General features: G+C 58.9%; 1 protein-coding gene across 1 annotated transcript in view; it reads right to left on the bottom strand.

Moving 5' to 3' along the window:
* Positions 1 to 221: 221 nt before the first annotated feature.
* The window catches only part of TMEM44 (transmembrane protein 44), a 21323-nt gene continuing 9994 nt past the window's right edge, over positions 222 to 11550 (bottom strand). The window contains 8 exon segments of the mRNA XM_075068961.1: positions 222 to 329; positions 5451 to 5690; positions 5946 to 6050; positions 6550 to 6813; positions 7078 to 7248; positions 8441 to 8527; positions 10799 to 10978; positions 10981 to 11066. Of these exon segments, the coding sequence (XP_074925062.1) occupies positions 222 to 329; positions 5451 to 5690; positions 5946 to 6050; positions 6550 to 6813; positions 7078 to 7248; positions 8441 to 8527; positions 10799 to 10978; positions 10981 to 11066 (1241 nt within the window).

The raw sequence follows: 11550 nt of genomic DNA, 5'->3' as shown, positions 1-11550 counted from the left end.
TGGGTGAGATTTGAGCTGCATCTGCATCTGCTCCCTGCCCTGTGCAAATGAGCGGCACCCCTGAGTCTGTCCCACAGTACTGCTGTAACCTGGACCTTCCAGTGATCTTCTACAGAGGATCTTTCTTCTGCTGGTTTTTTGAGTTCCCTGCTATGATTTCTCTGCCAAGGGGGCGTCATTATCACACAGTCTCAGTGCAGCTGCGGTTTGTTTGAGGGCATTCACGTTGAACCGAAGCCTGTGTTCAGCACTGAGCTGCTGCCGGGCTGGAGGTTCGGTGCCTCGGTGCTGTTTCTGTTCCACTGAAGATTCATGTCTCCGAAGTCCCACTGTGAAGAGAAAGGATTTCGGGTTACAGGGACAAGGCAGGTCTGTAGCACCAGAGCTCCTACAGAAGTGGGGTTTGCGCTCCACTGGATGCAGACTGGCCACACGGGAGCTGCTCAGGCCAGCTTTACACGGGGGAAAAACACCTGAATTCAAACATCTGAAAATAGAAATTGTCACAAAATTCTCATTTTAAAAAATTTTTCAACAAAAATCCACACAGAAACCTTTTTGGGGTAGGTTTTTCATTCCCTCTGTGATGAAGTGGGACTGGTTTTAATGTTTCCTCTGAATACTGTGGGGGGGCCTCAGCTCTGGCAGACCCTCTGTAGCCTGGCAACTAATGGCCAGGCCCTTCTCCCCTGCAAGGGGATGCTAAAGGTGTTGGAGACAAAGAGATCAGGTGACCTCCTGGCCCAGGAAAGAGACTCAGCCCAGAGAGGAGGGGCTGGAGGGGGTTTAATACTTTTTGGAAGCTGACTGGAAGATGGAGGGGAGCCCTGAGGAGGCTTGGGCCTCCCAGCGGGGAGATGGCCTCCCTGGGGCCCCAGATGGACCTGACTAAGGGGGTCCTATTGTCTGTACTGGCAAGACCTGTTTTGGACTGTGTTCGTGTCATCTAAATAAACCTCTGTTTTACTGGCGGGCTGAAAGTCACGTCTGACTGCGCAGTGGGGGTGCATGACCCTCTGGCTTCCCCAGGACTCTGCCTGGGCTGACTCGCTGTGGGAAGCACATGGAGGGGCACATGCTGAATGCTACGTGTGAGCTTCTTGCCCTGGAGACAGTCTGCTCCAAGGGAGAGGAGGCCCCCCAAAGTCCTGACTGGCTTTGTGGGGAGCAGTTCCAGAGCATCGCCCAGGGACTCGGTGACACTCTCCTTTTCTCCTTCCCCCTCCCACTGCAAGTGGGAAAATGGAAAAAAACAGAGGGAAAAGGGGGAAACAAACTGAGAAAGAACATTTTTGAAATCAAACATTTTCAATAAAAATTTTCATGAACAAATGCGGAATGAAAGGAAAAGCCGCCCGCCGGATCCCAGCAGGGTGGAAACTCTCCAGAAACTCTCAGTGGTTTTCTAACCAGCTCTGGCCGTTACTGCTCAGTTAATAACCAGAGACTGATCTCAACTAAGGTGACTGTCGAGGGCTGCTAACCTGAGAAGCCTCAGCCAATTTTCACTTCAAGGGACAATGGATCTTCTGTTGAGAAGAGGTCAGTATGAGGCTCACTGCACTCTCTGTGTGCCGTTGCCAGAAGTACCTGGCCAGCGCTCTCTCCAGTGCAGCGCTCAGCCCCGATCAGTAACAGTTTGTCACTTTGAGCCTAATCTATTGTTAAGAGAAAATGATAGTGAGTGGTCCAGAACCAGCTGTTCATCACCTGGGAGTTATCCTAGCACTCCCGGCAGGTAATCAAGGTACACTCTTGTGCCACACAGGCCACCTGACTGGTCACCACAGTTCCAGCTCAGTATTACTGACCTTGGAAATACCTGCAGATATCAACAGAAGGGCTTTCAGCCATTCTGGAGTTGGGAACATTTTCTGCATTGTACCCACACCCGTGCAGAACGAGGCCCATTGGATTCCAGGCAGTATTTACCTCTTTAGCCCCTTGTATAACTAGCCAGTGGATCTACAGGCTCACCCAGCTGATGGATTGAAGTCCACCATTTAAAGCCACTGCTTCAGAAAGGGCTTGAGGCAATGCTGTGTGAAGGCACTAAATGCCAATTCATGCCCACCCTGAATGGCCCAGGTGTACCGAGCCCTCCTGGTGCTTTAGTGACACATGCAAACTGCTCCAGCACTTAGGCAGAGCAACTCAATGCACCTCCCTTGTCACACAGAGCAGGTCTACATTGGGGGGAGACATGGAGTAGCTGTGATAAAGTGCACTAACATCCCACACACCCAGGTCACTCACCACACTGCGGACCCAGGTGGCTTCCCACAAGGCAGCAGGGATCATCCTCAGAGGGCAGAACAGGGAGAAAAGTGGCAATACTCCGTCCTCAAGCACCACCCACAACTCCTATGGCTCGATGTGGCACATATGGGACCTGTGTGAACTCCCTTTCTGCCTCTGTTCATTGTGAGGGGGCACCTGCCTGCCCACGCTGCACACCAGCAGGGGGGCGCAAGCTCGCTCCACACGGCCTGAGCCCCCAGATCTGTCCTGGAGGGGACGGACCGCGCAAGCCCTGCTTGACCTCTCCGCTAGCTGTGAGAGTGGAGGGACGGGACTGACCAAGCGATTCACACAAGCTGCTCCCAGCACGACAGAGCTGGACGCCCCTCTCCTCCCCAGCCCGAGTTATCTCCTTCCCAGGACCAGATGGGCAGAATTTCTTCCCTCTGCCCCACAGGAGACGTCTCTCTTGCTATAAAACTGCGAAGCCACAAGACAAACCTGGCGCTGGCTGCAGTGCCACATGGCTGATATGTGCCAGCCCAGGGGGATACTGGCTTTCTGAAGTCCAGGGCTGTTTGGAATTTATCATCATTGTTACTTTATCTCCAGTCAGTGAAAGCCAGTTTGGAGGTGGGGTAACTTCCTTCAGGGGAGATTAGACGACTTCTCTCCTCTTTGACCTCAACTAGTTCTGTGACCTACAAGTGACATTGGGCTGGAGATCATGGGGGAGACTCTACTCTTGTGCAACAGTGTAAATCCAGAGTAGCTCTGCTAAGGGCCAGTGGAGTCCCTTCAGATTTACACTAGCAGGCCTGAGAGCAGAATGTCTCCCTGGGACTGCACTAAGGACAAAGCAAGCACATTGTTTCTTTAATTTATGAGTGATTATTTCCTGCCCTGCAATCTGGCCTCTTTCTGGGGCTTGTGAAGCCTCATGCATCTAAACCAAGAGACTTCAGTTGTAATGATTCATGGATTTAAAGTGAAAGAAGCTTGGCAGACATGGGTGTCCCTGGAGTGCTGGTCCCGGCCTTCCTCACACGGGACCAGCGCAAAGCAAAGCGACAGTTCTACACACCTGTTCTGAGTTTAAGGCCTCCCAATACTTTTGCTGCAGAAGAAAAACAAAGCTCAAGAAAAGAGTTGGACCAGAGCAGCCCTGACCGAGCAGCCCAGCCCACATCCCTTCTCTTGACGCCTCGCTCGGGTACCTAGCCAAGGTGGAGAGAGCCACATGGGCACATTCACAAGCAGCTTTTGAGAGCTGGATAGCTGCAGTGAGCAGAGAAATATGGGGACTTTTTATTTTCAAAATAAAGGCAAAGAGAGCGGGTGAGTGAATGTGCAAAGTGAGCCAGGGGTAAGAACGACCACAAGGAAAACATGATTTCACAAGGTGTGTGAGACGCTGTCATAATCCAGTCTGGCCAAACAAGCGCAGGAGCCATTTCAGTGTGGGATCTGCCAGGTCCCAGAATGCCAGCAAAGGTTGCATGGGTCTGTCAACTAGCCACGCGCTCCAGCCGAGGCCGTAACTTGGAAATACGGCCCCCGAGCCGCCAAGAGTATTGCAGCCACTTTGGGCTCAAACACAGAGTGACTGTCAAACCACGTTCAGCCTATGGAAATGGAGCGCAAACCAGCCAGCTCACCCCAACCACCTGAAGAGATTCTTTCTAGTGTGCAGTGCGGCTCCTACTGGAACCAGTTACCAGGTGCAGGTGTTTAAAAAAAAAAACAGAAACGAAACAAAACAAACTTTATAGAATCAAAATGTGTCTTTGGTCATCTCCCTCCATATGGTAACTGTGCTGGTCCCGGTGCAAGGCAGAAGGGGCTTTGACCTGCTGTAATCTCCTGCCATAAACCCATTTGTTCCCACAGAGAGGCCTGCTGAAACGCCAGGGACATGGTAAGAAACGCCAGCATCAGACAGGAATCGCTCTGAACACCAGGCCCGGAAACCCAGGCCAGCATGGAGCACAGGGAGTAGTGCTGGCAGAGGTTTTCTGCACTCTCCGTTCTGTCAGGCTGAGGGGCAATCAGGGCAGTGGGCCGTCCATCTGCCTGTCTCTCAAGGTTCCACAGGAGGGGAGAGCCCCAGAGCCCAGGGTGCTGGCAGGTTGTAACAATGGCCCAGGAATGCTGAGCATTCCCATTTACGTTCTGGAACAGAATGGTCTCATTTTTAGAACTACATAAAATAGTCCAATATTTGCTCCCCTGCCCTCCCTTGTGCACGTGGGCTGTCCAGCTCTTGGGATCATAACACTGTGGGCCTAATTCTCCCTTCAGAGGGATGGCACTGCTCCAGGGCAAGCTGCATGGATGTAGCTCAGGACAGAAATCGCCTCAACAACCGTGACAGGCTTTGCAGAGTTTCTATGAAACATCTCGCAGTCTGACAGCAGCTGCTGAGCTGATGCACAAATCTCCTGCTGGGGAGGACAAAGCAGGCCCAGGAGGAGCTGGCATTTCCCCAGAACTGCGCATCAGTGAGAACTTTTGAAGGAAAAGGTTGACCGAGTTTTTAACCTGGCCCAAACAACATATTTTCCCAGCCCCATTCTTGGAACCAGCCGAACCATCTTAGGTGAAATCTTCAAAATACAATTCAGCCTGAGGCAGCCCCCAGCCTGGGACTTTCAGCTCAGACAGTGACAGTTTGGCAAAGGTTGAAGCAACTGAAACCAGGGTCTTCTCCTGGGAGATGAGGTCGAGTTTAATATGGGGCGATGCACCCAGACCTGCCTACGACGCAGTAGCTATGTGCTGAGCCCCATTTCAGTCCACATCAGCTCTGCTAGCTTCTGCTAATGGCAAGCAGCACTTTGCCTGAGTGGGTACTGTCCTGGCCCTCCGGCCCACCCCACGGCAGTCAGCGAGGCAGAGATGGAGAAGGGTCCTCCCGCAGCCCTGGAGGGGACGTCTGTGTGTGTGGGGGGAGGATATCTGGTTATCAGGGGAGCTGCCTTCTTGTGACTGGACCCTATCACGTGCCAATTAGCCAGGATGCTCTGGGGACTCGGTCTGCACTGGGAGTGCTCTCGCTGCCGCACACATACCTGGGTGGGATGGTCCCTGGCCTGGGGCTAGCGGGCTCTGTGCTCCGTGCACCAGTGAAGGCAGCGCAGGCCGAGTTCAAGGCAAGAGGCTGGGGTTTGCACAGGATCCAGTGCAGACGACCAGCGGTAGCCACCTACCTCGAGCTCGGAGCTAATGGAGGAGACGTATGAGGAGCTGGAGGGGGAGAGCTTGGCGTGGATGACCTGGACTGGAGGGTAGGCAGGGGGCTCTGGCAGAGTGGGGTCGGCAGCACTCATCTGTCCATCTCCCGGCAGCCGCACTGCACCACGGCCAGCCTGGACGTAACAGGGAGCAGGATTTACCAACGTAGAATCAAGGGGCACAGCAGGAGGACCAGAAACCCTTGGAGGAGAGGCCTGTGTGGGGAGAACACGGAGGGCAGAGGGTTGGATGGCAGACCCCACTGCTTATGGGGGCAGGGCTCCCAAAAGCTGCAGACCGCTGAGCCCCCAGTCACCCCAGAATGGGCGTGTGCACACACAGAGTCCGGCTCAGCTTCTCTCATTGGCTGGCTGCCCCCCTGCTGTGATCCTGGCCAGCCTCACTTCCCCCGCAGCTCAGCTCTGTGCTGCTGTCAGCCCACTCAGCACCCAGCTGTTCTCCTGCCTCACCTGCTGCACCTGCTCGATGGTGAGATCCAGGCAGCGGCCAACTGCAGCCCCCTCGTGGAGCGACTTGGGCTCCGAGAACATGTTCAGCGGCAGCCAGTTGGGGGCCTTAGAGAGAGGGGGAGCAGTAAGCGAGCAAATCCCAACACGCACTGGGAACGGCAGGGCTGAGCTCTTCAATGGAGGCTGGAGCAACAACCCGTCCCTTCCTCCCTCCCTCCCACTGCAGCTCTGTACAACTAGCAGAGCGTCACTGCCGGCTCCATGAAGAACCAGAGCAGCTGGGGGCTCCTGGGCCACAGGGCAGAGGGAGAGGAAGGGTGATGAGGAGCAGGCACAGGGGATACCCTCAAGGGGCTGTCAGTGTGGGCTGTGCAGCCCCCCAAAGGAGGTGGGAGGAAGGAGCCGAGAGCCAGCTCTGCACACAGAGGAGAGCGGGGCCCCAGATCAGGCTGCGTCCCAGGCAGCGACGTAGCAGGATGCTGGGGTACAAGGGCCAATGTCAAACCCAGGGGGCACAAAAACCTCAGCAGGTTCCCAACCACCTGTGGGCAGCACAGGAGCAAGCTCTGCAGCGGGCACAGCCGTCCCTGCAAGGGCCTCGCGCCTTGGCAAAGGCACCAGGGGGTGGGACCCTGCCTCCAGCCGTTTCCCCTTGCAGGGCGAGTGGCAGCACCCAGTGCAGGGCAAGGGAGAACTTCGAGGCAGGAGGAGAAACCTTTCCTTCTTCGGTTCCTGTCCGCTCTTCCTCTTCCTCCTCCTCCTCTGCCTGTGTCAGCAGCTCCCAAGTGGCCGGGGTCTCTGTTGCCTCAGCCACAAGGCCCAGCCGCTGGCTCATCTGGCTTTTCATCAAGCAGGACAGACAGGTGATCTGAGCTCCCAGGGTTAAGGAAGTGACGGCGTCTCAGAGTAACACCGGCCCCACCTCAGCCCCACAACATGGCTGCCTGGAAGGGAACTAAACAGCACTGGCTCAGGGCCAATGCCCAGCCCACACTACCGAGCCCATCAGACCCAGGGGCCTAACCGCTGCAGCCTGCGTCGTGCCCTGGAGCTGAGGGGTGCTCAGTCCCTCGGCCGCTGTGCCAAACCCACCGTGCCAGCCCGTGGAGCTAGGGGGGTGGGGAAAGGATACAGCCACGTCAAGCGCAGCAGAGCCCAGGGAAAGCAGGAGCCAGGGCATGGCTCTCATAAAATACGCGGGCCGCTGGTCATGAGTCACAATGGCTGCTGCATACAGGACGCTGGCCAGGGCTGAGGAGATGCTGGCCCAGTGCTGGGTCACTGGAGACAGCCTCCCTCTGCACTGCAGAAAGCAGGGGAAGGTCAGAATGGCCCCCTGAATCAGCGCGAGCCGTTCCCCTCGCCCTGTGGGGCACCCATGGCAGTAGAGCCAGTCCCTGCTTCGCTGGGCAGCATCCTGCAGCAGATACAGCGCAGTGCACTCAGCAGTGGAAGCACAGCGACTGCCCATAGCTGTCTGCAGGCCGGGAGCTGCCATCTGCTGGCCCAGCCTTCCCTGCCGCCTGGTCCGTGTCCCGGGCCACAGGTGTCTGCATCTGCAGCGAGACGGGAACAGCCAAATACCATTCTCTATGCAAACACGCAGACACCGGGGTCAGGTGCACTGCCTCCTTATATGCCACCATGCTGCTGCCACGCTCCGTGCCCCCACCAGCCTTATTGACCTGGGATCTGAGCCCAAGGCAAAGGGCACATGTAAACCCCTCCGTCTGGTTCCCCAAGGGAGCAGCCCGGTCGATCCTGGTTCTCGTTGCTGTTGCAGCAGGGGCAGAACAAACCCTGGGTTAGGGAGAGTGAGGCCTGCCAGGCAGCAGCAGGGACCGCGGCCCAGCCCTGAGCCTGAAAACACTCACACCCAAGCAGGCCCATAGACACAACAGGTTTGCTGCCATGGGTGGGCTCGGCCCTTGGATCCATCAGGGACAGACTGTGCTGTCAAGTGCGGCCCAGGCCACAGAGAAGTCTTGCTGCAGGACAGCTTGGTCGGAGCAGACAGACAGACTAGGGGAGCAGGGATGGACAGGGTGCGGGATAAGAATCCCTGGGCCTCGTGAAGCAACAGGTGACAGCCCCAGGGCAGGCGTGAGTGCTGAGGAGACGTGGCAGGCTGGGAAGGGAGGCCCGGGCAGGGGGAAGACAGGGTGGAATTCATCCTGGCTCATGGGCACTCGAGGAAGGGCTGTCCAGGAGACCGTGCCATGCCCCAGTGTGCCGGGAGGGGCCACAAGACCCACATCTACACTGGCCCAGGGCCCTGTTGCACCAGGGCAAGAGGTCCTGCGGGGCCGTGCCTGCAGCCCTGTGCCGTGGTTGGGGCGACACACCTGTTTGGAGCTAGCTCCCAGGCTGTGCATCCCTCCTGTCCCCAGGCCACAGAGCCACGTGCACTGCACGGCCCCCAGGGCCCCCACCCTATGCAGGGCTCCCAGCAGGGCAGCGGCTTGGCATTACCGAGCTCTCACCAGCCCCCTTACCGCTCCAGACAGCGCAGGGATCCTGGCCGTGAAGGCGACAAGTGCAGCGAGCATCCCCAGAGCAAAGCCCAGCACTTCCATATTCTCCTGCCGGACGGGAGAATGAGAAATCCTGAGCCAGTGGGAGCCACCAGGGCACCCCCCGCTGTGCGCCAGAGGCGCCCCGCCAGACACTGCATGTCACCCCCACGTGCTAATCTGCCCAGACTCGCTATCAGATCCCACACAGCACCTGCCTTCCCACGACTGCTGGACCCACCACGGCACCCGCCCTCTAGGCAGCCTGGAAATGCCAGGCCTAGTGTCTGCGGGGAACAATGGGACACACCTGCCCCTGCGTCTCTAGGGGCTCTCCGGAGCCCCACAGCTTTGCCCTTCGGTAGCTCATTAGAGCAGCATCGCTTCCCAGAATGACGGGAGCTAGAGACAGAAAATCCGATGGGCCCGTCCAACGCCCAGCCAGCCGACACACACGGCCGCGCGACTGGCCCTGTCCCCATAAGCGTCTGAACGCGGCGCGCTGGCACACCCCGTTCCTTCTAGCGTAGATAAGCCCCTGGGCCCCCGGGCCTGGCAGAGCCCCCCACTGCCCTGGCCTCCAGGGTCACCTTGGCTACAAAGTAACATGAACACTCTAAAGCAAAGGGGCTTCAGAGAGTCCCAGGTGTCCAGGCCAGACGGGTCCACGGTGATCACCCCGCCTGGCCGCCCAGAGAGCCCAGGGCAGAGACCCTCCCGCAGCCATTCCTGCACCCAGAACCTCTGGCTGAGCTCAAGCAGAGCTGCTAGAACCCAGCCCTGGCGAGTGGTGCTGGGTCCCAGCAATCTGCCCCGGGTTCCCAGTCCCTATCCGTCCAGCTGCAGCCTTTGGGCTCTATTCCCTGCCAGGCCTGCTCCCAATTGCCAGGCTCCATCTGGGTTTAAACAGGGACAGCCCCAGTCCATCGCTGGGGCCTTCCTAATGAACCCAGCAGCCGCAAGCGCGGGGCCACGTCTCTTAGCGATCATGTTTCCCTGGTGGAATTTTCACTGTCAGCAGTGAGAATAAAAGTGCCATGGTGGACTGGGGGGCACGGGCTGGGAGCTGCCCCTCACAGGGCATGAGGGCCAAAGACTGCCCCTAGCAGAGGGTGGGGGCCGTGGGGCTGCCCCCCCACAGAGGGTGGGGGCTGTGTGGCTGCCTCTCGCAGGCGGTGGGGGCCATGGGGCTGCCCCCCACTGGGAAGTGGGGAGCAGGATGAGATAGTGCTGGGGAATGAAGGCGGGGATCTGGCAGCCCTGCTCCTCACCTGCACAAAGTGCCCCAGGGCTCTGCACTGGCTCCTGGCAGGCCCTCTGCTCAGGGCTCGCCCACACCGCCTTGGCCCCTGCGCACCAGAGAGCTCCTTAGACCAAAGCACTGAGCAGTGCTGGGTACGAGCTCTGAGCTCATGCGTCACGTCTGAGCATGGCATATTTGCCCAGCATGGCCCCACACCCCAAGCCAGGTGCCAGCCGGCACAGGGCTCAAGGCCAGGCCCAGTGTGGCGTTTCTGGGGCTGCTCTCCTTGTGCCAGAGTCCTGCTCTGGAAGGCAGAGGCGAGTGTCCCCAAGACACGTTACACAGAGTCTCCTCCCCCCAGTACTGGGTACACCCTTAATGAACCATCTCCGGGTGCCTCGGCTCCCCTCCAGTGGAGCCGGCCCAGCATGGACCAGGCTCGGGAAGCAGGGGGGCGGCTGCCAAGCTGTCCAGCCCACGGAGGGGAGCGAGGGTAAACTCAGCGGGGCTCCTGCAGTAACTGCCCCAGGAGGAATCCTGGCTCCACCACTGACTCACTGGGAGCTCCTGGGCAAGTCACGTCCACGGTGAGTTAGTGTCTGCAAAGCCCTTTGAGCATGAGCAGATCCCAGCGTGGGGCCCAGTGATCCAGACACCTGCAGGCCTCTGAGGGGCGCATCCCTAGGAGTGGCTGTGAGGAGAGCAGGGGGAGGGCACCGAGCCAGGGGAATGGACAGAGAATACAGGACAAGGAGCAAAATGGCAAAACCACAGGCCCCCAAGTCCTTTCAAAGCAAGCTGGAGAAACCCCGGGCGGCCCTGGGAGGGGACGGCCCCAGACTGGCTGGGCACATGTCAGAGGCCGTGGGGACTTTCCCAGCTCTGATATCTGTGAGCCTCATGGCCTCTAACTTGAGTGGGTGGAACCACTCCCCAGCGCCGGCGCCCCGACACGCTCCTGGCCGTGGCTCCCTCAGGCAGGCTCCCCCCAGCCCCAGCAGGCTCAGCGAAGGGGTGCACCAAAGTGCCGCTGGGAGCTTTGCCCTGACTGGATCCCTGCCAGCCCAGAGGGACACAGGCAGCAGGAGCTGCGTTACCTGAAGTGCCGTCCCCAGCAGTCTCCTCTGGGCGCCGTGGAACTCCTCGGGGGAGGATGAGGTGGCCATCACCAGGACATACCAGCCAGGACCTGTGCACAAGGGCAGAGCGAGTGCAAGGAGGCTGCTCCTCACCTGTCTCCTCCTCCTCTTCCTCCTGCCGGGCGAAGCTGCACAGGACACAGAGTCTCAGCCACGAGACACAGCGAGAGCCTGTCGGGGAACCGGCCCCGCGGTGCAAGCGCCAGCCGAGAGCTCAGCGTAGGGACTGGGTCCTCGGCAGCACTGGCTTCTGCTGCTGGAAAACATCTCCCCAAAACGGAATCCTCGTCCCCCAAGAGCTCACCTGCCCCCGGGTCACTGGCTGCCCTGGGACTGGGGGCACCACCCTGACTGTCTTCCAGCCCTCTATTAGCCCTGCCAATCCCCGCTCCTAGGCAGCACCCGCCCTCTCCTTCCACCTCCCAGCAACCAGCCCACCCCCTCCACGCCCAGTCCACTCCCCCAGCACCAGGACTTCCCCCCCTAGGCAGCACCCAGCCCTCGCCCTCCACCCCCCAGCAACCAGCCCACCCGCTCCATGCCCAGTCCACTCCCCCAGCACCAGGACTTTCCCCCCCAGACAGCACCCAGCCCTCGCCCTCCACCCCCCAGCAACCAGCCTACGCCCTCCACACCCAGTCCACTCCCCCAGCACCGAGACTTCCCCCACCAGACAGCACCCAGCCCTCGCCCCCCACCCCCCCCCACCC

The sequence above is a fragment of the Chelonoidis abingdonii genome, chromosome 8 (genome assembly GCF_003597395.2).
Source record: "Chelonoidis abingdonii isolate Lonesome George chromosome 8, CheloAbing_2.0, whole genome shotgun sequence".
Lineage (NCBI taxonomy): Eukaryota > Metazoa > Chordata > Testudines > Testudinidae > Chelonoidis > Chelonoidis abingdonii.
The sequence above is the reverse complement of the archived record's forward strand: the minus strand, read 5'-3'. Positions and strand labels throughout refer to the sequence as shown.